Here is a 26,500-nt window from a genome sequence, read left to right on the forward strand (position 1 = left end):
GAACAGACCAAAACTTGCCTGCGCGGGCGCGCGCATAAACACACCAGGCCACGCGGCGCTGACGGTGGTCTCGGGAATGCCAGAGAGTTATCGCCCAAGAGAGAGAGAGAGCCCGCGCTCGGGTTTCTTTTGCAAGCCGCTCGGACGGCCCCCAGTTCACAAGAAGGATGCTGCCAGAAGTGGGTCGAGCGAAGGGCAGGGAGGGAGAAGAAACGAAGGGGGGTACGCATTCCCAGTAGCAGAGCGGTAGAGTCTTTCGGGCCCAAGGCCGCGCAGCGGACGTTCTCCGGAAGAAGGCCGACCACGCCAGATGGGCACTCAGATAGTTAAGGACACCGGCCCTCCGGTAAGGAAACTTCCATCCCTCAACCCGGGCTTGCGACTGCGGAGCGGAACGAAGGACTCTCTCAACCTCGGGGTTAGGAACGAAATGCCCATAGTGAACTCAGGAACGCGCACTTGAATCACAAACACACTACTATACACCCGCACAGGCGAGGGCTACCACACAGGGGGAAAAATAAGGTGGTAAAAACGCGGCATATCATCACTACAACTGCTGATGACATAACAGTGTGCAGCTTACACTTTCAGCTGAAATTAACTAAGAGTTAAAACTGTTAAATTGTAAATTTAGGAGTTTAATGTCTCAAGCGACACAACGGCTATGAGGGACGCCGTAGTGGAGGACTCCGGATTAATTTGGAGCACCTGGAGTTATTTAATGTACATAGACATCACATAGCATATGGGCGCCTTTTGCATTTCACCTCCATCGAAACGCAGCCACTGAGGCTGGGACTGGACCCAGACCCCCTGGCTTGGTGGACGAGCGCCCCAACCATTGACACTGTCCGAAGTACTCAGACTGAGTATCTTAGCCTTGATAGGTACCTTCTACATTCACATTGATTGTGATAAGGCTGCAGATTCTCAAGCACATATGCAAGAGGCAAGCCATTTTCGACCACACTGCCCCTGGAAACTGCAATTTTTGATATAAAAGTGAAGCTGCCAAGATCTATACAAATTACGCTCATCACCTTGAAGTTTTGGTTTCGTGATTCTAACAACTGTAGACTATCTTGTCGTTGAGAGCAGATGCTAGCATGAACTGCAAGAAAGGTGTAGCACATTCCAGAGTGGCTCCCATCCGAAGACAGCTTCCAGAGTAGCACGTTCATCCGCTGGTTTGACGTACTGAGCGGTGGCGTTAATCCGGCAGTCATGCGGCATCTTTCGAACACAGACATTCATCCGTGGTGCAGACTGCTTAGTGACACTAAGAACTCTTCTTTTACAGACGTGCCTCATGAATTCACTGTTTAGCTCCAAGCTGGGGTGTACACACACAGCCTCGACATTTGAATCACTTCTATGTCGCCTGGCACCATGTCTTAAGAGTGTTGTGGAACATGCAGTGGCTAATAGCCCAATCTTTGCCACTACCCAAGAAACTTGACATGCTTCCGTTCGCAGTGCACCAGTTACTATAGAGTGTACCAAGCTGCACATCATAAGGATGAAAAGTTTCCGAAATTTCCCTTCATGTTGGACCTTAGGTTCAACAGTAAACGGTGAACAGTGACAGTGAAATGTCATCTTTGCTCTGCACTGCAGGTTCGAGGCAGTTCCCAGATGATGTTTGCCTGAATATGCCGAGATTGGGAGCTAAAAGAATTTCATATTTAAAAAACTGCTATACGCAAAACACAATACAACGAACTTGGGGAGGTGCTAGAAAAATTGCCATGCCATCAGGTGAAGAGCCTGAAAGCAGTGCTTTTAGGCGTCATGGCAGGTTTCTTTCATTTTACCATATTTACTCGCGTAATTTGCGCATCTCCAACTTTTTACCCGGATTTAAAAAAAAGAAAACATTTACTCACATATTTTGCGCTCTCTGCTGTGCCAGACCACCGGCATGTTAGCAGGTGCGTGCACAGCAGGTGTGGGAAGATCGGCGCGTCCGTCTCACCATGAGCAGTTGTAAAAGGTGAAAGTGGCGAGGGCACAAATTGCGCGCCATTTGCCTGGCACACTTGCGCTGGCGGTCGCTTTCCCGAGGGAACAGTTGCGCGTGTGCCCGAATCCAAACCTAGCGAATTGTTTGCTGTTCGGTTTGCCACTGGTCAGCTAGGCCGGACACAAGGGTGTCGTTTTATCACCTGTTATCTCCTTTGCCTCCCACTGCTGGCTTCGCGATTGCATCGCTGCGCGCTTATTGCTTTGAGCTGCATACGTGCCATCATGCGGGGAACTACATAACATGGCGTAGGGCGGGAGGGGGTATGCATCTTACAAGGTCCATTATGAAAGTAATGCGCGCTATTTTATTATGACGAGACTATGCATGGCAGCGCAACAAAACTGGTCGGGAAATGTGGTGGAGGTTCTGCCCTGCCAATGCAGCCAGTCGCCAGTTTACTCCGAGCAATGCGAGAGGATAACATGGCGCGATGAAGGGTCCGCTTGAACAGCGATACACTTTCAAGTTATGCGTGAAGCTTGGGAAGAATGCAGCCGAAACATTCCAGATGCTTCATGAAGCCTTCAAGGATGTGTGCATTTCAAGGTAACAGTCCAGGAGGTGGCACAAGGGGTTCAGGAGGGCCGGGAGGAGGTCGCTGACGAACCCCGCTCTGGACGCCCAACAACGACCAGAACCGATGAAAACCTGGATCGTGTGAGAGAAGTTTTGCGTTCCGACCATCGATTGAGCATCCAGCAAATTGCTGACACCCTACACATGTCTATCCACATTTAAAACACGGGATAGTGACCGAGGATCTGCAAATGCGCAAGGTCTGCATGAGCTTGTGCCGAAAGTGTTGATGGAAGATCAGAAAGAACTTTGACGTTTGCACTGTCAAGAATTGTTGGATTTGATTCAAAATGAGCTGGACTTTCTTAACTCTGTCGTTACCGGAGACAAATCCTGGATGAGCCAGCACCAGGAACATGGAGATGCATGGCACATTTAAAAGTCGCTGGATCGTTCCGTGGAAACGGCTCCCTCTTCTGTGGTCCAAGTACGACCCAGAATCATCCCCTGCCCCAACAAAGCGCGAATGAGCAAGTCTCGCACCAAAATGATGCTCATTGTCTTCTTTGACGCCCGAGGAATCGTCCAGTTTCAGTTTGTACCGCAGAGAGAAACTGTGAACTCAGCCTTTTACCTGGAGGTGCTCGAGAGATTGAAACGCCGAGTCATGCGTGTGAGGGCTAACATCAAAGACACGGTCAAGCTCCATCATGACAATGCCTCCAGTCACACGTCCTTCGTCGTTACCAACCTCCTGGCTCGGAGCAACACCGTGGTGGTCCCCATCCTCCTTACAGTCCCGACTATGCTCCATGCTTTGTTCCCTAACCGGAAGAGAGCGCTGAAAGGAAAGCACTGGGAGACCGTGGAAAACATCCAAAAGCATGTTACAGCGTTCCCGAGAGACATTCCCGTCGAGGACTTTCAGGGTGCCTTCCAGGTGTGGCAGACGACATGTCTCCACAAGTGTATTGATGCAGGGGGGAAAGTATTTTGTATAATTTTAACCATTTGTACAGGTGTGGTCAATAAATCTATTTTTTCCAGAAAATGCGCGTTACTTTCATAATGGACCCTGTATATTTAGAGGCAACTTTCTTGCTGGTCAGTGAGAAGTGCGAGACGGGGGGTATAGGTGGCAGTATACAGTATATATTGCGTGTAATAACCTTTTGGAGAGTTCTTTAGGACATGTTGAGAAAATGTTTGCTTAATTTGCGCACCCTCTTTTTAAAGGCCTAATTTAAAGAAAAAAAATCGCAAATTACATGGGTAAATATGGCATGTACAGTAGTATATGGAGTTATGTAGAGTAGTAATAGTAAGGCTACTTCTAACATTGGTTCCATCTTCAATGTGTGCAATGTTTCATCAATGCTGAAATTCAACATTAGGAAGGAAACTTATCAACTGAAGTTTCTACACGGAAATGACATTCACTGCCAGGAAAAGCATCTGGCCCAAAGCAGTTCCATGACAATTTACAAAGCCAATCAGACAGTCTATATATTTGCTTGCCATGCTTCAGTGGTACTGATGCTGTCAGATTTTGTTTTGATTCCTTCAAATCAACCTTTGTACCAAGTTTCTGGAGGATAATTGCAAGCAATAATGAAATGTCATAAACATAATTTGCCATTTCTTGTCCTTTTTTTTTTAACAGGTGCAAGTCAGGCAACTCCTGCTACAAGCTAGGGTTTTGTTTTTGTTTTTTCGATATGTTCAGTTTTCTCGTTTTGCATTTTTCTCATTCCTGTTGTTTTGGCAGGAATGTATTACAGGAATAAATCATGGTGAGAGGTGCTGCTGATGAAGGCACCCAAGGATGGTATTGGATGGCTGCTAAAATGCAGATAGACTCCGAAACTGAGGCAACAAAAGTTGAAGCCCATGATATCGAAGAATGGCTCCCTATATTTATATGCATGACCCCCACAATGCCATGCTTTACAGCTACACTGGTCCCAATAATTAAAAAGACTATACTGCACATAGTGCACGTTCAAATCTGTTATGCTGCTCACAACACACTTATCTGTACATTTTTGTTTTCAACATGACCATGTATGAGGCAGTGCATACATTCTCCCTTTTCCCGGAGTCCGTTATAATAATGGCCATAAAATTTACAATGCCACAATGTGGAGCATTAATAACTTCTTGAGCGACAAATCATGAACCACAGGTACACCCTTTTAATTCTGCTAGGCTGCACTGACACACTGACTGTTCCACAACCAGTCAGGGTCTGGACCGATCAAGAGGAAAGGCTATGTTGCTCAGACCTCCTTGATACCATCTGTCGATGCAAAATGATGATTAACTCTGCGTGAAATGTAATTTTTGCAATCTATTACACCTAATGACTTCGCTGGAATTTATGCTGTTCAAGATTGCAGTAGCTAGCATTGCTTCTGGCACATTATTAATAAACATACAAAGACTGAATCACAATGCTGCGCCATTATTAAGTGTCTGTGCCTCTGCTGCTCACTAGTAACTTCAACACATGCTTTGAACAGCATTCAAAAGAAAGGTTGGAAAGTGTTGTCTGTTGCAAAGCTGTTTGTGAGAAACGCCTTACACACCACAACAACGGTTGTTCCGCAGTGTATTGTAAACAGGCATTTATATGCACTGTGTGCTATTGCTGTCAACAGCCACTACTTAGGAAAGGCTGCCCACGCTTTTGCATGATCACAGTGGTACATAAATACATTGGTATGTTTTGCGATGCATAATGCAGCATAGGAGGAAGCCTGTAAAAAAGCAGAACAACCAGGGTGACGTACTGTGATCCAAGATATTAATGCTGGGGCACATTAAAGCCATGTACAGTAGCCGACAGGTAATTCGGACTCCAATAATTCGGACTCGTAGGATATTTCGGACCTCGTCGAGGCACCGTCAGTCACCCCATAGAAGCGCATACATATTCGCGACGGATATTTCAAACTTCAAAAGTCCAAAAGTTCAATTTTTCGGACTAATTTCAGTTGCCTGCGGGCCAAAATCAGCCATCTTACCAGCTTTTCGCCGCCGCAAAAGGTGCCATCTTGGATTGAGGTGGATTTACACTGCAGTTGGATTGGCTTGACATACTTTCGGTACCTCATTGTTGCCAGTAGAAGTCCCTGCGATCTCTGACACTTCAAGGTGGCAGCTGGATTGTCATCACCGTCAACTTACTTTTGTCGCCGACGTTGTGGCGGGCAGTTATCGCTTGTCCCATACATTGAAAATTGGTTGTTGGGGGAAGGAAATTGTGCAGGAGCTATCTTACATCTCGGCGGGAAGGGATAAAGGAGGAACTGAGAGAAGAAAGGAAGAAAGAGGTGCCGTAATGGAGGGCTCCGGAATGATCCTTAACGTGCACTGACATCCACAGCACAAGGGCGCCTTTGAGTTTCGCCTCCATGGAAACATGGCCACCGCGGTCGGGTTCCAACCCGGGTACTCCAGATCAGTAGCCGAGCACCCTAACCACTGAGCCACTGCTGCGGGTCTCATACGTTCGCCATTCGCCATTTCATCACTTGGGTTTCTCTGACCGCATCGACCGAGTGGCACTCGGTCTTCACGAAGTTGCATCCGTTCGCGGTTTTGTGATCACGTATGGCGGTTCCGCCGCTTTGTAGAAAAAGTGCCTTATCTTTGCGTGTGTTTGACGAGTGGTGTGCTGTGCATTCGGGTTGTGGACAACATGGCCCCGCCGGGTCCATGACAGAAGCGTGGGGAGTATTCCGACTAAATGTGGTGACCTTGCTGTCTAGCGTGTACAGTGAAAGCACTACTTTGGCGCAAATACAGTAGCCGACGGGTAATTCGGACTCCAATAATTCGGACTCGTAGGATATTTCGGACCTCGTTGAGGCACTGTCAGTCACCCCATAGAAGCGCATACATATTCGCGACGGATATTTCAAACTTCAAAAGTCCAAAAGTTCAATTTTTCGGACTAATTTCAGTTGCCTGCGGGCCAGAATCAGCCATCTTATCGGCTTTTCGCCGGCGCAAAAGGCGCCATCTTGGATTGAGGTGGATTTACGCTGCAGTTGGATTGACTTGACATACTTTCGGTACCTCATTGTTGCCAGTAGAGGTCCCTGCGATCTCTAACACTTCGAGGTGCCAGCCAGATTGTCATCACCGTCAACTTGCTTTTGTTGCCGACGGGCAGTTATCCCTTGTCCCATACCGCCCATATGTCGAAAATTGGTTGTTGGGGGAAGGAAATTGTGCAGGAGCTATCTCACATCTCGGCGGGAACAGATAAAGGAGGGACTGAGAGAAGAAAGGTGCCGTAATGGGGGGCTCCGGAATAATTTCGACCACCTGGAGATCTTTAAAACATCCCACATCACACCAGCACCTTAGCGTTTCGCCTCCATCGAAACGCGGCCACTGCGGTCGGGTTCCAACCCGGGTACTCCATATCAGTAGCCGAGCGCCCTAACCACTGAGCCACCGCGGCGGGTCTGATACGTTCGCCATTCGCCGTTTCGTCGATTGGGTTTCTCTGACCGTGTCGACCAAGTGGCACTCAGTCTTCACAAAGTTACATCCGTTCGCCGTTTTGCGATTGCGTCTGCCGGTTCCGCTGCTTTGAACGAAAAGTGCCTTGTCTTTGCGTGTGTTTGACAAGCGGTGTGGTGCACACTCGGATTGTGAACAACATGGCCCAGCAGGGGTCCGTCAAAGAAGCGTGGGAAGTATTCCAACTAAATGCGGTGACCTTGCTGTCTAGCGTGTACAGTGAAAGCACAACTTTGGCGCAAATACAGGCGCAAATTGTCGCCAGCAAGAGAAATTTTCCACAAGGTAAAATCAGTGACATGTTTAAGCCGATTTCATCTCAATAATATGATTTTTTTTGTACTTCACAGATTTTTCGGACTGTTTGATTATTCGGACCATTTTTCGGGTCCCTTCGGGTCCGAAAAATCAGTCGGCGACTTTAGTGCACTCCCTGTCAAACCCCAGGAGATGCCAGTGCCAGTCCTATCATTGTGTGAAAACATTCTTTTCATGCCGGAGGCACTGACCAGGAATGGAGATGCAGAGATGAACAAGGGAGCATATTCAAATGAGTATTTGAAGCAGTTTGCCGGTTCCATCATACGCGCTGGTTCAGAAAGCAAACATGCAACACTGACCATGATCAGCTCTGGAAGAGAGTCGTCATCCGCGTACCGGATCATCTTGGGAGGAATGGCAGGTGTAAATGCTTGGGCATCCCTGCACAGAGGACAAGGAGAGCAGAGACGTCTGAGAACAATTGCAAAAGACTCCACCGCTTTATAGAGCACTTGGGTAGCTCGCCTAATTTTCACTGTCAGAATTCCTGTATCGTCTGAGCTATTGTGATCACTGTAAAATGTTATATATATTTTTAACAGAAGAGCAGTTAAGCTAGCCGTTAAGCTGCACTAAATGTGAGCAGTTAAAGTGGTTTAGAACTTTTGCAACTGAAATGCCAGTCATTGCTTCATGCAAGAGCATGCTGTGGAGGGTTAGTAATGGTGGCATTCAGGCCCCATGCACAATTTTGCAGGTTCGTTCCTAGCTGCTACAGGCTGTATGTCGATGGATGTGAAATGCAAATGGTCAGGTGCTTACATTTTGATGCACTCCAAGCAATCACTGGTGGCTTACATTAATCTGCACAGTGTCTCATAGCTGAATGATCTGCTTCACTATATAAGAAGCCTCAAGTCATTTGAAACATTCCACATTGGAATAAAAAATATATTGCCAGCATCCTTCCTTACACTAATCCCCAATATTGTGGCAGCCAAAATGCAAGGGGGTCAAGGCATACATGCCACCATTCGCTGCATGCTGCATGAACAACCCGGCTCAGAAATCTCAAAAACTTCACCACAGTCCCATCACCAAAAGACACAATATGGCTGCCAGGACACCCTGGCATCACAGGAAATCCCAAACCGAAGAAGGTCAAGGTCTTTGCAAAACCTTTCCTGTCTCAGGGGCTGACCCAGCAAGTAAGCTTCACATGCTAGTGCAGGAGCTCACACCTGTCTCACGGAACTAGAGCAAATTTTTTAACCCTTGCCTCCATTTCCTGGACCCTAAACTACAGCTCCATCTTCTGCTCTTATTTACTGCAGCAAGAAACAACTTTGCTCTGTCATCCGTGGCTCAGCCCTGCTTTCAGGAAACACTACTCATTCACCGTTGGCATGGCCTACAGCCCTGCTTGTGGACTGTGGAATCTGTTGCGTTTGGCATCTGTTGCGTTTGGCATCTGTTGCGTTTGGCACCTGTTGCGTGTGGCATCTGTGGCGTGTGGCAACTAAGATGAGACAATCCATCTTTTCATATGGTCACTCCTCACATGTATGCTTCTCCTCCTCTGTCTTCTCTCGAGCTTCACAAGTTAAAAGATTGGTGGTGGTTTAGCTCTGGTTAAACCTGGAGTGACGCGATAGCTACAGCTGGCCGAGTGGAACTTGGTCACGTGACCAACCAGGTGACGAATCACGTGATCAGCCACGGCGCCGCCAGCAGCTGCTCCGCACCACGTGACTAACCACGTGACTAGCCACGCTGAAGGCTCGAAATGCTACCGTAATGTAGCTATCGCTACAAAACAAATCGTCAGGTTCTAGTGCGCATGCGCAGGTCATGTTGGTGACAGGTGCGACAGATGGCGGCAGTTGTCGAGCATGCACTTGCCACTTCGAACGTATGTTTGGCACCTCGTGGAAGCAGATCGTGCCTGTGTTGCCCATATGCATTTGTTCTCAACCAGTTGTCAAGGTACGAGATGAATTGTCAAGAGCGCCCCAGAGGCTGTCACAGCTTGTGAACAAGGCAGATTGACATTTTCTTTGTGAACGCTGTGTTTAATGCCAAAAGAGGAACTCTGGGCTGTGGTCTAGACCGCATCAATCCCACCCTTCGAATGGTCGCAACATCAATCATCAGCCCTGGAGGCTTGCCAGGCACTGCTTCACACGCTGAGGGTGTAACGCTTGTAGAAAAAGGTGCTTGCTTGATAGGGCGTGATGCTTGTGCGAAGCACTTCAATGCTCTCTTTCCCCTTTAAAACCGCTCTTCCCTTCCCACTGGAAATAAAGCCTACTAGAACTGTCTTCAAGCCAGTACTTCTCTAACGTTACATCTTTGCTAAAGAGACACATAGAACAAAATGAGTTTAAAAAACTACAAAAAATAAAATGGGTTATCACCTCCACTGAGTAATACTTGTTGGGGGGGGGGGGGGGGGGGGGCTAGTTAGTGCATGTTTCCAGAAAAGGGTTGTCTCGCTTGCTATGTGTTGTCTTTTTTGGCGCTACAACCCTTTTCTGGTATCACCTCCACATGTTGTTTTCATGAATTAACTGCAGGAATGAGAATGCTTTGTTTTGTTGCCAAGAACCTCTGAGGTTAGACCACTGCCATACATTTCCAGTTAATGATCATGGGGTCTCTTTGATTGATGTCACAAGTTTGAATCTAGTGTTGGGCAAAAAATGATCTCAGCAGTTAATCCGTCTTTTGCTGTAGAAAAAATCTCGAGAGAGCCACAAAAAGACTAACATTCCATTCAAATTTTGAGGGGAACAAAAAATTGGATGGAGTTGTCCTTAATGTCCCATACCTGTAGTACATTCTAAAGTGGAAAATATGCTAACAAACAGAACTCCTGTATGGGCTAGTTGGCACATGAGATTTACGAAAGATCGAACATGGCGCGACAGATAAAGACAAAGGAAGCGCACAATCCTGTCACTGGTCCTGTCGGTTTTGTGCCTCCTTTGTCTTTGTCTGTCACGCCGTCTTCTTTTGTAAATGCTAACAAACACTACGATCAGACCATGACAATCTAATTACTTTGCAGTAGCTTATGCAAAATGATTCCATTTCATTTTTCACCTTATTAGTTTTGTTTCAAATAATCCTGTTCGTTTCATAGCATGTGTATGCTTGCATCCATGGTAGTTGCGACGCAGTTGACCATGATGTCACCACAACAGGTTGGTGCCGTTGGTTGAAGGCCTCGACTGAGGGGCATCTGGTGCTTCATTCATGAGTTGTGTTCAAATATAGCAGCATATTTTGGTAGAGGCAAAACAAATCCTTGGGAAACCTACACATTTTAATCACATCTACGCATATGATTACAGTGTTTACATGTACATATTATGGCCATGAATAAAAACCCTCGGGAGGAGCTTGAGAACTCATGAAAAAAAAAAAAAAATTATAACGAGATCTCTGCCTGTTCAAGCCAACTAGAGCCATGGGCACAGAAAAGAACACAGGCGGCATGCAAAAAATACGAAAATGGATACATCAGTATAATTTGAGAGGTAACACTTCACAAATGTGCTTGACATCATTGTGCACAGTAAAGCCTCCATTCCGTTATCACACTCAGCCGCCCGCACAACAGCAGCTACCATCATCAACATGCCATCATGCCACCGCTGCTTCTTGATGTGTGCTGCCCAGTCCTGTGCCCGTTTGCCCTTCTCAACTCTTTCAGTGCCTTCTCTTTCTCAACGGCCAGCGCCACCTTCTTTCCACATTCGTAGTCGCCGTTTATTTTCCCCTAAACACCATGTGGTCCCAAAGGTCGTCAAAAAATTTACAAGTCCTAGCAACTACCAAACTAGTAAGCTTTGTGGTGAAGGTTGTTGTAGTTATCTTCAGCAGTGAGTGAGAAAAAAAAAAGGATCGCGTTATATCCTCACCCTAGTTCCGAATATAACGGGAGATGCATTCTGACACTGGTTAAGTGGGGGAAAAAGAAACTCGCGTTTTATTCGCGCAAATACAGTGCGCATGCACACCGCACGAAGGCATCTGGTAAAAGGTCACAAAATCTTGTGCACACTCACAGGGCATTGTCAACCCAGGCCTTGCGTGGCAGGTAGTCAGGCCCCGAAGTTTGTACTTTGTGGCTGAAGCTGTCGTAGGGGCGCACGTGGGCGCTGGACGTCCCATTCATGCGGGCCAGGCTTTTGGACGGCTTTTCACGGGCTTCCGACGGCGTGGGGACTGTCTGCCGGATGCACCGCTTGCTGGGGGACCTAAGTTGCAAGGGCAAGAAGAGAAGAGAGCACGCTCAAGATATAATTCCACCAGAACCTTTACTTCTCTGGCATAACCACTCCACTTGTGCCAGTTACATGATCGAAAACGATACGAGTGCTCCACTATCTGTTAAATGCTGAATGAGGTGAGGTGATGAACGCCTGCAAACACACAACATCAAAACATACAAATATGGGAAGCTCTTGTACTAAGGGAAGTGCAGGTTGACAGAGGCAGCATTTCTGGCTCCACCCAACAAGTCTTTGAATCTTGGCACCAATGACGATGACATTCATAATCATAATCATCATCATCATCAAATTTCACATAAATACTCTGCAAGCAGTATTGCATGAGGCATGATGCAACTGCAATGTGACATTTTAACCCCCTCCCCGCAAATGCATCCTTTTCAGGCATTTCATATCACATTATCTGGGAATTTACATAACTCAACAACAATAGGTTGAGCTGGTTTCTCGGGTTGAAGTTTGCCTGTCGTGCTTGTGTAAATGCTACCAGGCCAAGAAGAGTGACTATCTGGTCCGACTACACCAGCGTGACTGCGAGTGTAGGTTCACTGAACCCAGTCAACCTTGGCAACCGTGCATGGAAACGAAGTCAAGTCGGGGAGTTAGGCAAGCAGCAGGGCACAGCAGAAATGGGAACCTGATTTTCAGTGGTGCTGTCAATCCTCGGAGATGCCCGCTGCAATCTCATACACTAGCTTTGCATGCTTACGTAACCCTGCTCTACTCTGGGCATTCATTCACGCAGGGCTTCAACCGTTAAGATTGAGTTCACGTAAATGATTGAGTTCACATAAAGGAAGGACAGGTCAACAACTGCTGCTTTTTTTGCCGGTTTTCACCACTTCTTTTTAGTGCTGTTTAGCTATGTGGTATATTTATTCCTGAATACTGCAGCAAGCAAGAGAAGCGTACAAGGCAAGAAAAGAGGGCACAGCATAAATACTGCAAAATATGTGGTACAACGTTTGCTGCATGTGGGCTGCGAGGCATGGCCTAGTGAAGGGCTCTGGATTAGTTTTAACTTCTTGGGAATCCTTAACCCTTTAAGGCGCTGTGTACACAATTGCGTATAAAGTGTACTCACAGCTCTTTCTGAGTATGTGTGCAACACCAAGCATACATTTCTTTCAAGTGAATTTAGCACCCTTCATGTTGCAAATAGCACAGTTCTTTTATGCCAACTACAGAATGCGGTAAATAATATTTTACAAAACAATGGCAGCACATCCTCTGTCATTTTCCTGCACACAGATTTGGCCGCCATCAACAACAAAATTTTTCTTTTTCTAAATTTCTAGCGTCATGAGGATCTTCGAAACAGAAGGTGATTTCATGATCCCTCAGGTGTTAATTTCACAAACCCTGGGATTTCGATGCTGCAATTTTCAACCACTGTGGCAATTTATATGAAATTTCGTACTTGGTTGTGAAAAAATAGCCTCTAGTGTTCTGAGTAGTTAAATTAATGGTTTGGCTTTCTTTAGGCCAGGATTATACCACTTTGGCGGGAAAATGTTTGGTTTGAATCAAAATAACCTGTGGCGCCTAAATAGGTAAATGTGCACTGGCATTGCACAGCACATGGGCACTTTTGCACTTTGCTTCCACCGTAACACGACCGCCAAAGCCGGGATCCAACCCTGCAATCTCGTGCTCAGCAGCACAATACATTAGTTGCCGCACGACTGTGGCAGGTTCTGCTCTTAACTATGAATTAGTACTATTAACTTAGGGAAACAGAATACAGTGTGACGTGCGAGTCATGTGTGCTTGCTGAGATCACTTGACAGCTGTGTGGTTTTAGTTTAACATGCCAGAATTGCCAGAATTTGTTGCGTCACAGTGCTGAGCATTACTCATATAGTGAAATCTTCATATTTCAGAACTGTGCATGCAGAAAGTACAATGATGGCTGCAGGCACCTGTTTCAGTCTTCCCTCGTCGCCTTTTGTTTCACTTATTGAGACTCTCTAGTAAAGGTTTGATTTACAGGTAAGAAGTAGTACAATGTGTTCTTTCAGTCTCTTACAGTCCCCTTATGTACCTTTGTTGTCAACTGTACAATTCCAGTGCTGAATATACATGTGCAGCCAAGAAATAGGGAAATCTGGACGCAGAGCAGATATGACTTTAAGTGGCCAATAGCACATGAATGAATGCCTATCCTTTGCCTTTACACTGAAGCAATTAACCAGAACTGCATGATAAGCATCTGATATAGCTAAATGAAAATTCTATTAGCCAATGAGCCAAGCACACCGGGCAGCAATGCATGCTATAAACTCTGATGCTCGGATTTGCATGGAACAACGAGCACGTAGGTTCAGAAAGCTGTGAAAGAATAAATTATGTCCAGATACGCAAAACAGCAGTCTTACAATGGTTCGATAGTTCACAAAATGACACTAATGCGTCTGTCTTTAATGCCTTCAGATAGATTTATAACTTTATGTTAAATGTACCCATTACAATGGTTTCAGTCGCGGTTTTGCATGGCTGCACTGGCTCAGTGGTTAAGGCATCCGGCTGCTGAGCACAAGGAAGTAGGACTGAATCCTGGCCACAAAGGCCACATTTCAATGGGGGGCAAAATGCAAAAGTGCCCGTGAGCAGTGCAATGTCAGCGCACAATAAAGAACCCCAGCAGTTGAAATCATGACAAAGCCTTCCCCAACGGTGGCACTTCCTGTCTCTTTCGTTTCACCCCTTCCTTCTCCGTCTCCTCACGTCACAGTTCGAATGTACACCACGAGTGAGACAGACACTGCACATTTTTTCTCCTTGCTTGCAAAGAACGACTATTATTAGGTGCCCTATCAGCTCCATCGCCTGCACAGTACACTGCTGTTGATTAGCAAAGGACAAAACATCCTCTGAGCATGCAGCCTGAGGGAGTACATGACGAGCTAAGCCAGGCGGGATTCAGAAATGAAGGTCGGCACAGTGAGAAGTAAGCGCTGATTCTACATATGACATGTTTTTAGCCTTGCCAATTGGAATGCCAAAGAGCAACAAAAGAAGCTCTCAAGGAAAAGCAAAGGAAAAATCAAATGCCTGTAGTTCTGTAATATAGGATAGGATAAAGAAATGAAAAAAATGTAACACACCTGAGGAAAGGCCGATCATCCAGGCCCCTCTTCTTCATGTCTTCTAGTGTCTGGTATTCTGTTCGGCCACTGAAAAGAAAATGAGAGCTCCTGGCATAAGGCTCAGTGCAGCGTGCAGCAAATGACTAACTTTACTCAGCACCAACGGGTCAGTCACCAAAATGAAGAAACAGTGAACAAAAACACTTGTTGGTACACAAATCCTGTTTATATGGTTTTGCTGATGTGTGTACGCAATATAATTCAGTAAACAGCAACAAAATATTTTGAGTGCTTCCAATCTTAATAGGGGCTGAAGCCAATTGCAAAAGTTTGCCTCATGGCAAAAATTTCAAGCAGCGATTTCGAGACACAACTTTCTCAGTGACTAACACCTTTCCTCATGACAGCGATGCAGTGGTACAACCACATGAATTTTAGGCTGTTTGGTTATTAGGATTAGCTTAAGCACGCAGTGATTTTCCAGCCTGCATCTTTGGATGCTTGCACTTTGACATTGCTTAGGTATATAAAAAAAGGCAGTTTCTGCATTAATGTGGGTAACTGCTAATACCTAATCAGGCATATATGAAAACTATCAACATTTACAGTCTCTACAGGGAGTATTCACCAACGTCACAGTGTCTGCCAGTTGTACTCGGTTCACAGTGAAGGGATGCGCATGTCTAATTGGCTTATTGCCACCTGCTTGAACCTGCACTGCTGAAGCTACACGCTGTACGAAATAGTGTTCGTGATGTCATGTGAATACCACCTATAGTAAATGATATGCTGGGCATTACAAGGTTAATGCAATTTTACTGTGGCGTAGCAAATTCAAGAGATGCTACAGAACAAAAGTTATGCTGTTTCCATAAAAGTCATGAAACTCTGAACTTCATGAAAAAAAAAAAAACAGCTCCACAACAAAAGCCAACCAAAGAAAAAAAAAAACGAAGCCACAAATTCTATTTCAGAGAAGGCAATTGCTGTGAATCAAATTTCAAGCCCCATTTCTACATTTCCTGTCCAAACTTTTTAGTGTAGCTGCTACCTGTGTCGAATGCTTGAAGGCTACTGTGCAAGCACTAATGCAGTCCTTGGGCTGTGCTCCCTTAGTAAACAGGGACCCCAAATAAACTGCGGAGGCCTCATGACATATAAAAGCAACAATTTAGGGTGGAGTGCACAATACCTTGCAAACTTTTGCTTTAGACGCTACACACTCAATGAAACGAAAGGAACACCTAATAAGGGATCCAAAAATTTTTGTTTCATTAAGGCAGCTCCAAATCTCGCAACTAAGCACCGTAATTTTCATAACGCCAACATTTTACATATCACCCCACGAGCAACTCAATAACAAGTTTTATATGTATAAGAACGGAAACTGTGAATATGAAAGTATCAAAAATACCAAAAAAGGCATGGTAAAGTGAATGCACCTGTATCGAAATTTGGAACCGAGGCTGAAGAGAAACCGCTTGGTGGTTGGACGGGGTAGGTTGAGACGGAAGAAGGTGTGGTGCTCCACACAAGATTTCCACAGGTTCTTGCAGGACCGGTAACTCAGCATGTTGAAGCCAAGAAGGTTGTCGTAGCTTTCAGTCTGTGTGAAAGAAGACGCAGCATGTGATGGATACCAGTAATCAGCTTCTCTGAACACTGCAAACGTCTTAAAAACATAAAGCATGAGCAATGAAGTATTCCTTCTTTATGCTGAAGCATGAACACGGTAATTCACAAATAAGGCACAATATAGACTTAAAATATGAATGGCAGTTTAGCATTGCTAAGAACGAAATATTGAGTGAAAGCATGGTTTTTGCATGTGGACACCACCACCACATACCTCAAAAGCACAACTGAGGTGTCCATTAACTCAGGGGAGCCAGATGTGGGCCTTTCCTTTCCTCAAAATCATTGGAGTCTAAACCTCCTGTACCAGCCATGATGGCACAGTGATTTAGGCAGCACCACATACCTCAAAGCACAAGAGTACCTAGGGGACACAGTTTCCATGGAGGTGAAATGCCTTTTGTATGATGTCAGAGGATATTAAAGATCCCCAGGTGGTGGAAATTATTCCCGGTTCTTTTACTCCCTCCTTTATCCCTTCCTTTGCAGCGAAGTTCAGGTGTCCACCAAGATATGTGACAGTTACTGTCTCATTTCCTTTCCTCAAAAATCAATTTTCTAAACCTTGTGCTGGTTTTGAGCAAAGGAAAGGCCCATAACTGTTCCCACTGCAGATGGAGGCTCATGAAGACAATGCTACCTCTGGCCTACTGACAATGGTCTCTGGCAGTAGCCTTTGAAGATGATCTGTGCATGCTGCGGGTTCAACTCCCAGTTGTGGATATTGATGAGATTTATTTTTCTGCCTCTTTTTCTATGCTCCTGAGGTGAACATACAAGATGCAATTCTGAAAAGTTCTGAACTTCCGGATTAGTGCTTTTGCACTAATAAACAAGGTTGGGGCTGACAAGTTCAGTAATTAGACTATCTTTAAAACAAGTCTTCATACAGGACAACAAAATGCACCATGTAACGATTTCCCTTACTAGAATATAAATAAAAGCATAGAGAAGCCAATAAGATTTGCTCTATTTAGCATCTCGCCTGGCAAATTTTTCCAGTGACCTAACAAACAGAAACTGCTCTAACAAAAACAGCAAAGCAGACTTACTCCTTCTCTTCTCAGCTGGATAAAGAACTGCTTCCTCTTGAATGAGATCTTCACTATCTTTGCCCTGAGGAAGAAAATGCATACAAGCAGCCATTTAGCTGGAAAAGAAAAACAAAAAACGCTGACAAAGAGCCAAAAAGCAAAAGCTGTCAAGTGTCTCACCAGGAGAAGGTGTTGATGCGTATGTTGTTCTGAAAGACTACCAGGCCATAGGACGTCACGCCAAGCTGAATCTCAGCTTGTGTAGAGTCCTGAGCAAAAATAACACAAGGACAACTTAGAATAAATGCTCACCTCAAAAGGATTCAAGCAATCTGTGCAGCGAGAGTAAGAACACTGTCTTGGCTCTTACCCTTCACAGGCAGTACAGTGGCGGGCAAAAGAGATCAGCACAAGTGACGGATGACACAATGGGTGGAATTGCACAAACTTGCGCTGTGGTTTGTGAACATGCTGGTAGTGACGGTGCCAGGCAGTTCCAATGTTTACAGCAAGGGCTGGTCGGCAGGAAGAAATTGTTATCAAGCTTGCCGTTTCACAAGTGTTGGAGTGCCACTGTGCTGACTCAGGCGCGTTGGCCGACCGTGCGTGCCTCTGCACATGTCCTCTCTTTTAAGTGTTGTCGTCATTAGGAGCGACATAACTTCATTTATATTACTGTTTTATCGTAAGCAAGCCTTTCTTCGAAAAAAAAAAAAAAGAGACTTCTCCGCAGGTGATGACTGTCTGCTAAACACCCCTTAGACTGAAGAATAGGAAAAACCTGGCACGCTATCGGCGCATTCCTGAACCACAGCGTCGTATGTTACCATTGCACTGTGCTGGTTATTGTTCACTTGTGCTTATATTTTTTACTGAACACTGTGACTAAATGAGATGTGATTGTTACAACTTCAACCAATTACTCTTAATATGTGTTTAAAATGTAGGAAAGACTGACATGAAATACGATATTTACTTGCATAATGAACCCACTATTTTACAGGAACGTTACCGCCATTTGACCATTTGTGGGAATCTGTAAGTCAGCTTTTCTGCAAGGTTTGTTTTCCAACCAAAAGGGCTCGAACCCAGCGACACTCTCACATTTCTCGTGGAAACGAAAATAGTCAAATTCCCCCTTCTGCAGCCTATGAGACCTTTTAGTTGGAAAACAAGCATTGTGGAGAAGCTGTCTTACAGATTTCCGCAAATGGTTCATTTGGGGGCAGGATTCAATAGAAAAAACAAGTTTTGACAAATTTTCATTAAGATTCGAAATAAATTTTGTATCATATGTCCGTCCGCCTGCCTACTTGCCTGTCCATCCATCATCAACAAATGCGCGCCGCTGGCAAGCTGCGCCCACGTCACCTGCGTTCATGCTGCCGCTGTTTAGCATCATTTACATCAAAAGGTGTTTCCTGTTTCATGGCACGATCTGAAGATTTTGTGGTAGGCACCAGCCAACCATGGTGGAATAAAGTGAATATGCTGAACACCAGCCCTGAATGTCAGGTGCGCGCTTTTATGCTACGTTAAATAAAAGTCAATTCTCAATGGCAAAAGCGGTAGGTGGGTTCATTATGCGAGTGGGTTCATTACACGAGTAAATACAGTACTTAGACAATATTGACAAGATCGTTCGATGAGCAGTTCCTGTTTTCCAACGTCGTACTTTTGATTCACTTGAAAACAAGTAATTTTCTGAACACACAAACTTGCAAAGCACGTGATAAGCAATAAAGTAATGCGCTGCAAAAAGATTGCTCACATTGAACATATCTCGACACAAACCAAAGTGATTACTCAGCTAGACATGAAATTCATCACGACTTAATGTCTGTTTCTACTTCCTCTAATGTGTACTGCCACAATATTTATGCAATTAAGTGTGAGTGGCCATGACAAACTCGCAAAATTAAGATGTCAGTATAATGATCAACATCATTAGCTGAGTCAAGTCCAGTATAAAAAAAAATACCTGCACAATGATCTCCATTCTCCTAATGATCCTGATAGCCAGGCAATCTATGTCTAAAGATTTCGTATTCTCATGCAGTACAAATAACAGACAACAAACATCACATAAAGAGTTTATGTGACCTTATTGGTCCCAACATCTAACAACCAACAGAGCAGATGACTATGAGAAAGCTGCACAAAGTGAACAAAAACATGGCACGTTCCTCTATTCTTTTTTTCTTAAACCAGATATTTTTTACTTTTAATCTCTTGTACCACGACAATAAGCTTGCTGTGAAAACATAGAAAAACATATGGTGCTACTAAGTTGCCTTCCACAATGAATAATGCATGAAACCCTATACAAGGAATACTTGTGCAACTTCATTCCATTAAAGAAACACTTTGACAGCATTACAGTAGAATCTCGTTACAACGAACTTCACGGGACCGCCGAATTTCAATCGTTATTTTGAAATATCGTAGTACTGAAAAACCATTATTTTCATGTCAGTAATGCATCACAAGAACTAAAATTAGGTACCTTTGCAGCAGATTTATGTGTTGGTAAGTAAATAATAAACGATAACGCTGGGCACAGTTTAACTACAATTTATTGCTTGAAAAAGTCTTATCTTCTTCTGGCGAGTAGACGACAAACGCTGCAGGACGAACGTCTCCACATCCTCGACCTTCCTATGCACGTCATCGGGGACATCTTTGCAGCGCCCGAGGAATGATTGGGTCTTCTCTAGAAAGACTAGGACATCCGAGCTGGAAACAATCTCTTCCTCTTCGTGCGCTGATCCAGTGTTGGCATCGTCTTTGTCACTACTACATTCTTCTTGCTCACGCACTTGATTCACGATGTCTTCGGTGGTGAGCTCCGCGGATGTAGCCGCCGCGCTGTCGCTATCCACATAATTCGAAAGTCGCTGTCCACGGTAGTTGCCCAGCCGCAGACGTTTTCTTGAGGGAGCCAGCTGCGACACTCGATGTAGTTTTACGATCTTGTCCCGATCTTGGAACATCGTTGCTATTGTTGACGGTGCAATGCCAAGCTCCCTGCACAAGTCCGCTTGCTTTTTTCCAGCAGCTGCGACAGAATGTCCGCTTTTTCTTTAAGCGAAAACTGGCGTCGCTTCTTTTTAACGCGGGGGCCAGGAGAACTCATTGTCAGCAAAGCTAATGCACAACACAATCACAGCGCCGATAACTTCGCAGATCCTAACGTTCGCTGTCGACGTGGTGACACTGCGCTGAATAGGCTTAAGACTGCTGCGCAGTACGTATGTGACCACACGCTGGGTGGATGATAATGGCCTTACCCTTTGTATCGGGCGGCAGCTCGCGCCGCCTCGTGTGATGGCGATACCGCTGGGGCTGTATCCGTTGCAATGAGTTCCCCAGCGCATAGCTGATGCTTCGGATGATGATGACAGGCGTCAGCTTCAGGGATTTGGTACGGAACTTCGTAATAATGAAGCGTTTTGCGACGAATGCGAGATTAAATTACATACGTTATTCTGAAATATTCGGTAATTTGAAATTCGTAGTACTGAAAGTTTTTTACATTGAAAGTATAGGCATTTTGGCGGGGATTTTAAAAAAATTCGTAAATCTGAAAATTTCGTTAATCTGATGTTCGTAGTAACGAGATTTTACTGTACAAAAAGGCTCTGAACTTTTGTGATTGCCAGTTCTACTGCTACTGCTGCAAGTTGCTGCATACAACTAAAACATAGAAAGGCACTGAAATCTAACCAGCTAGCAGAATTTTCAGTACTAGAAACCAATTATACTGACATCCTGTAATTTGCCCTGGAAATGTGGCACGCGTAAAGAAACATATAGCATGAGCATCAGCACCTATGATCTTTGGCTACTTCCAATAATGCACTGAGGTGCAAGTGAGGAAGAATATACAGCAGAGTGTGAGCAATACGAATTTCCCGGGATCATTAAAAATATTCGTATCACCCATTATTTTCATCACCCAAAAGTTAAAAAATCAAAATGCTGAAGCAAGGAAAATGCATTCACGTGAATCTATTCACAGCTAATGGGAATTATTTACGGCTGGATGCCAAAGCTCAGTGCTCGCTGTGCCTACCGTGCGAGTGGTGGCTGTAACATAAGCAATGTGCCGGCAGCACTTATTGTTCACGGCTACTGTCGCCGCAGCTGCTGCATTTGTAGCATCCAAAGTGCAGGCCCAGGGACCCAGCTGGGTCTAAAACTCACTTGCTCAATAAAGTTTTTCTGTCTGTCTGTCCAAAGTGCAACAGAAGAGTGTTTGGAACAGCTGAAATTCTACATTGTATGCAATGCACTTTGGCCAGGGAATTTTCCAAATTCGTATCACACCATAAAATTTGTGCCAACCATGACGTTGATTGCACCATTGAGATTCTACTCTGCAGCCAACCTCTGTTAATTTGAAATGAAAGGGGACCAAAAAATTGGTTCTAATTATACAAAGTTCCCATGAAGAGGAGCCTTTTTAATACCCATGATGTTGAGGATTGACTAACATGTAAGTTAAAGTAACCCGTGATGTTGGACTAAATTAGTTACAATTACCAAGAGTTCCCTGTACAGATATTCAAATGATATATTTGCCACCATTTTCTCACAGGACTTGTGTGAGCAAAGCCAAGCAAAAGTTTGTGTCCTAAAACTAAAACTGACATGCTCCAAAAACACATCTCTAAAACAAGCTAGGGATTACTATCGACATAATACACCCTGCAAAGAAAACTCTCAGATTGCAGCCCAGACGTAAAAACACCAAAGCGCAGTATTCTTCACCCCCATAATTTTCCACATACATAAAAAGTAGATGAATGAAAATCTAAGTTAAAAAAAAAACAACAACAACACAAATGCATCTGTGGCTTCAAATGAAACTGTATCTACAATGCTCCATGCTCATATAATGCAATACCACGTGCAGCAATAAGTGTCCTCATTGCTTGCAGTCAACAATGACCATGCATTCCAGAGCAATCACAGAAGATTCACAGAGATGACACTGACAGTTCGATGGCCAAGCTTTGCAGCATTCGTGGGGCTTGCACAACCAACAATATTTGAATGAAAACAAAGCAGTATTTGCTTCCTTCATACAAGAGCACACGTATCTCAGCATGCTCAAAAATAGCAAGGAACATATGAGTGCATGACCCACGGTGACAACATTCTTTACTGTTGTATAAATATAAAATGACAAAATAATAAATACATCAAGCATAGTATGTGACTGGACACATGGTTCTAGCAAAGGAGTTCATGCAAGACAAACATGCAAACGTTCCTTACCCTTACCCTTGCCTTGTGCAAGTCAACACCATACATGTCCAAGCGCTTTGCGTGCTCAAGAAAGTTAAACTCTGCGTCTGCTGAATTCTGGCCTCTGAAACATACATTAATATAGGGTATGAGCCGTAAAACATAGAATGAAGGCATGGCTGTAAAACACTAATGACTCTAAGCACAAATTAATTTTGCTAAATGAACGAAACTGAGTAGGTGAAGTAAAAGCCAAATTGTGAAGCAAAAGTTACCATTGTTAGCTAGTAGTATATGCATTGCCTATCACAAAAGCTGAATAGAGGAGAGAAGGTGAGTGCCCACACAATACTTCCAACTTTTGATATGTTCTCAAGCCTTTGCAGAATGAACATGGTAAAAAATATGCAGCACGTGAAGCAGGTGTATGGTGGATACAACTTTGGTGTTGTGTAGAAAGGAGGATATTAAGAGCACAGCCTGGTGCCCACATGGCATGAAATGCAAACAAAACTACATACAACAAGTCCTAAAAGTGCGGGGCAAAGGAAACCTGTCTGTAAACAAGGTTAAAACAAATGCTAATGCGGTAACAGTGCCTGCATTTTGTCGACCTGACAGCGCTGACCCATTAAGGCAGGGATTGTCAACTCCTCTTACTTGAGGAACCCCGACGGCTTTCAAAAGGCGCTGAAGAACCCCATGTTTCTTCACTTTCATTCCCTCCTGCCTAATACACATGCAAAAACACTTCAAAAAATTTTCAAATTCAATAACCATATTTGCCGGTCTACAAGTTACACCTGTGTATAACTTGCGCCTCCCTTGTAAACGGCAGTTTTTCTTTTAAAAAGTTCAAGCATAAGTTGCACGAGTATATAAGACGTACCTAAAAACAGTAAAATTTCAATGATACGTTTTTTTTTTAATTGCAGGAGAAAACGTACTATCCGGGAAAACGTATGATCCAAACCGCCTGATTTTCAGGTAAAAAGACTGTTGAATGAGGTAAAGAGACATTTATTGACAATTTCACTTCATAAAAAATGTCGATTGGCATTTCTTGGCGGCAAAAGAGCTCAACAGATAATATTCCAGTGCTCGCTCAATTCAGACCGCGTTCGCACTGTCTTTAGTGCGGAAGGAAATTCGTAACGCGTACGGTCCATCCACGGCAGTGACGAAAGTAATCAAAGTCTCTTGCTTGTTATTTTTTTGATGCTTCGCCCCATTACTCCCAAGTACTGTGGGAAAGCCACCACAGTGGCTGATTGTCGCAGAGTTTTTGCTTTTTAAGCTGCATATTTCCCAGGCCCAACCCCTTCGTATATACGCGAATCACTGTAGTTCGTAGAAGCTTCGCCTCCTTTCCCTTATACACCACGAATAAACCTCAGCGTTTTTTTTTTTCATATCGCGACCCTGCCAAAACGGCCGTCACGAATGCTAGTGGGCCGTTTTTATTTTTTGTTGTTGTTGGTGGTGGTGGTGGTGCATCGCCTCGTTGCATCGAGGCGCCGCAAAGAAGCCAGCAAGGCGGGTGACTGCCGCGAAAAATGTGTCGCGTGCCCCCTCGTTCGGCCTGCTTGTATGTTTGCACATGTGCAGTTGGTCAATACACGCATTATACGACCACGATTTGTAAAAATTTTAAACGTAGTGGCCGGGAAATCGTGTTTTCCGGGAACGTATTAACCAGGAAAAATATAGTGTAACTCTAAGCGACATTTTTAATGTCCGTGCTTTTGAGCGTACGAACCGGGAAATCGTATGAACCGGGAACATATCAACGAGGTTTTACTGTACATGCTTGTGGCAGCTGCTGTGCACAGATGATTGTCATGCTCTGTCTGACCAGCGTGCCTTCCTCTCGCAGTCTGCCTTTTTCATTGATTTCATCAACCGGAGCACTCTTGTGGCTTCGTGCGAGTCCCAGATAATTTTTTTTGCTCACTTCGAACTGTCACCCTGCTGCTTGGTTTCCAGTCTCCAGCACATACTCAATGGCAAGCAACATGGATTTTGCAGCATAGTTCCTCTGCCTTGCTGGCGGTGTCATGCTCAACAAGAACAATGTGGAATGTGCACAAAGCTAAACAGACGTGATGTCGAAATTGAAACTTTTGAGAAAATGGCTATACCAGCTAAACTGAACGCAGGTGTGGAACAAGCTGCTGCGTTCATTTCAGTTGTGCCAATATTATGTGATTCTACTCATCAGATAACACTGTGAGAATAACTCTATTTTTTCTTCCTTAACGCGTCAATTTTCTTTTCATACATAGTTACTGGACACGGAAAAATATGGCGTGCAGTGTGTCTGCAGCAAAGTCAAAGAAAATCAATGAGATGCAAACGCATGAAAGGTGATGCCGGCAGCCATACTTGTGCAACTTGTGCAGTTCGGCTATTTTCTCCTCCAGTTCTTCTGTTTGGTGAGGCACTAATCTCATGTCGGCAAGATAGCCATGCTTGTGATCGTCAGGGTTGTAGTCGCCCAGTTCAGCTGCGTGGTGAGGAAAATGCACTTCAGAACAATACCAAGGCCACATCGAGATGTACTGTGCTATGTACAGTCAGCAGCAAAGGTTCATGGGATTCGGCGCAGAAGAAAAATTATTTTGGTGTCATAAGCCAATTTCCTGAAATGCTTGCAAGTGTGAGGATATCCGCCCAGTCGTATCGGTATCCCCTGACCTGTTCGTGAGGTAGCACTACAATAAATCTGTTCCTGAGCACACACACCTTGTAACTTTTGCTGCCAACTGCAAACATACAAATGGCAGGAATGTTCAAAGGGTAACACAGCTGATCAGGCAGTTCAGTTGCGTAGCACTGTATATCTGCAGCTGAATATGAAACAAGGGGCACTCGAACTCTGATCAATCCCATTTGCTAAGAACAGTAGCATACCAAATGATGTATGCATTATTCGAATGCTATTAAGTCTTCCACTAGAGAACAAAAACCAGTTTGCAGATAGCATAGCAATTTTACAAGATCAATAATGCTACCTGCCCTGTTGAGGATAAAACACTGTGACTGCTCTAGAGTTTTTGAAGCATTCTTGTGCCTTTTTGATATGGACAACAAAACAATTCAATGGTGGCAAAGAATAAAAGAAACTGTTGTCAGTTAGAAAGCAGTGTCTACAGCTTAACACATGCTCTGCACACACATCCTACTACCAATAACTGACCAGAAAACCGTCTTTAAGTGAAAAGTGACATAAACAACACAAAAAGATCCGAAAAAAGAATTTTAATGTTGCAACAGAAATACACATTGCAGATTGAACTCACATGTAGTTATGTTAAACATACAGCGGCTCAGTGGCACTTACACTGAACTGCGTAGCTGGCGAGCAAAGCTGCCGTGGCGGGTGGGATCACCAACCGTCCTTCCAGTATGTCCTTCTTGAGTTGCAGGAAGAAGTAGTACCTGATAAAGAAGGAAGTAAGCCGCACTATTAGAATTTCAGGAACTCCACCCGAAGAACAGTCTATTCCTAAATAGAACAAGGGCTTTGCAAGAATTGTTCCAGTTACGACGTGATTAAACTTGCCTCGTCCACTCCTCTTGAAGTTTGCTGGGATCAGAAACGTAGAACTTGACACGAAAGTAAAGCAGGTATGGAGGGCCAACTGGAACAACAAGAACAAACTGCCATGAGAAATACACCTGCCTTGAATATGCATTGACCATGAGGGATTTTCATCCTTCACCAGTGACACAAATATTATTTTGAAGCAGTACAAAACTGAGCAGCTCATTTCTGTAGCCAAATTACTGTACCCAACCACCATGACTTATGTTACCAGATTCCTATTAACATTCTAACCGTTG

At 44.5% G+C, this 26,500-nt stretch overlaps 1 protein-coding gene across 6 annotated transcripts in view; it reads right to left on the minus strand.

Annotated features, from left to right (window-relative positions):
* Positions 1-26,500, minus strand: part of Ptpmeg (protein tyrosine phosphatase Meg) — a 267,518-nt gene that overhangs the window by 71,535 nt on the left and 169,483 nt on the right. For 3 of the 6 annotated variants that reach the window (XM_077657837.1, XM_077657836.1, XM_077657834.1), the window contains 10 exons: positions 26,220-26,298; positions 25,998-26,095; positions 25,040-25,160; positions 22,685-22,778; positions 17,582-17,670; positions 17,420-17,483; positions 16,175-16,338; positions 14,751-14,819; positions 11,416-11,607; positions 7,702-7,783 (listed from right to left, as the gene is read on the minus strand). In XM_077657837.1, the coding sequence (XP_077513963.1) occupies positions 7,702-7,783; positions 11,416-11,607; positions 14,751-14,819; positions 16,175-16,338; positions 17,420-17,483; positions 17,582-17,670; positions 22,685-22,778; positions 25,040-25,160; positions 25,998-26,095; positions 26,220-26,298 (1,052 nt within the window). The remainder of the gene's footprint in view (positions 1-7,701; positions 7,784-11,415; positions 11,608-14,750; positions 14,820-16,174; positions 16,339-17,419; positions 17,484-17,581; positions 17,671-22,684; positions 22,779-25,039; positions 25,161-25,997; positions 26,096-26,219; positions 26,299-26,500) is intronic. The other 3 variants (XM_077657839.1, XM_077657838.1, XM_077657835.1) reach the window with 1 other exon arrangement.

The sequence above is a fragment of the Amblyomma americanum genome, chromosome 3 (assembly GCF_052857255.1).
Source record: "Amblyomma americanum isolate KBUSLIRL-KWMA chromosome 3, ASM5285725v1, whole genome shotgun sequence".
Lineage (NCBI taxonomy): Eukaryota > Metazoa > Arthropoda > Arachnida > Ixodida > Ixodidae > Amblyomma > Amblyomma americanum.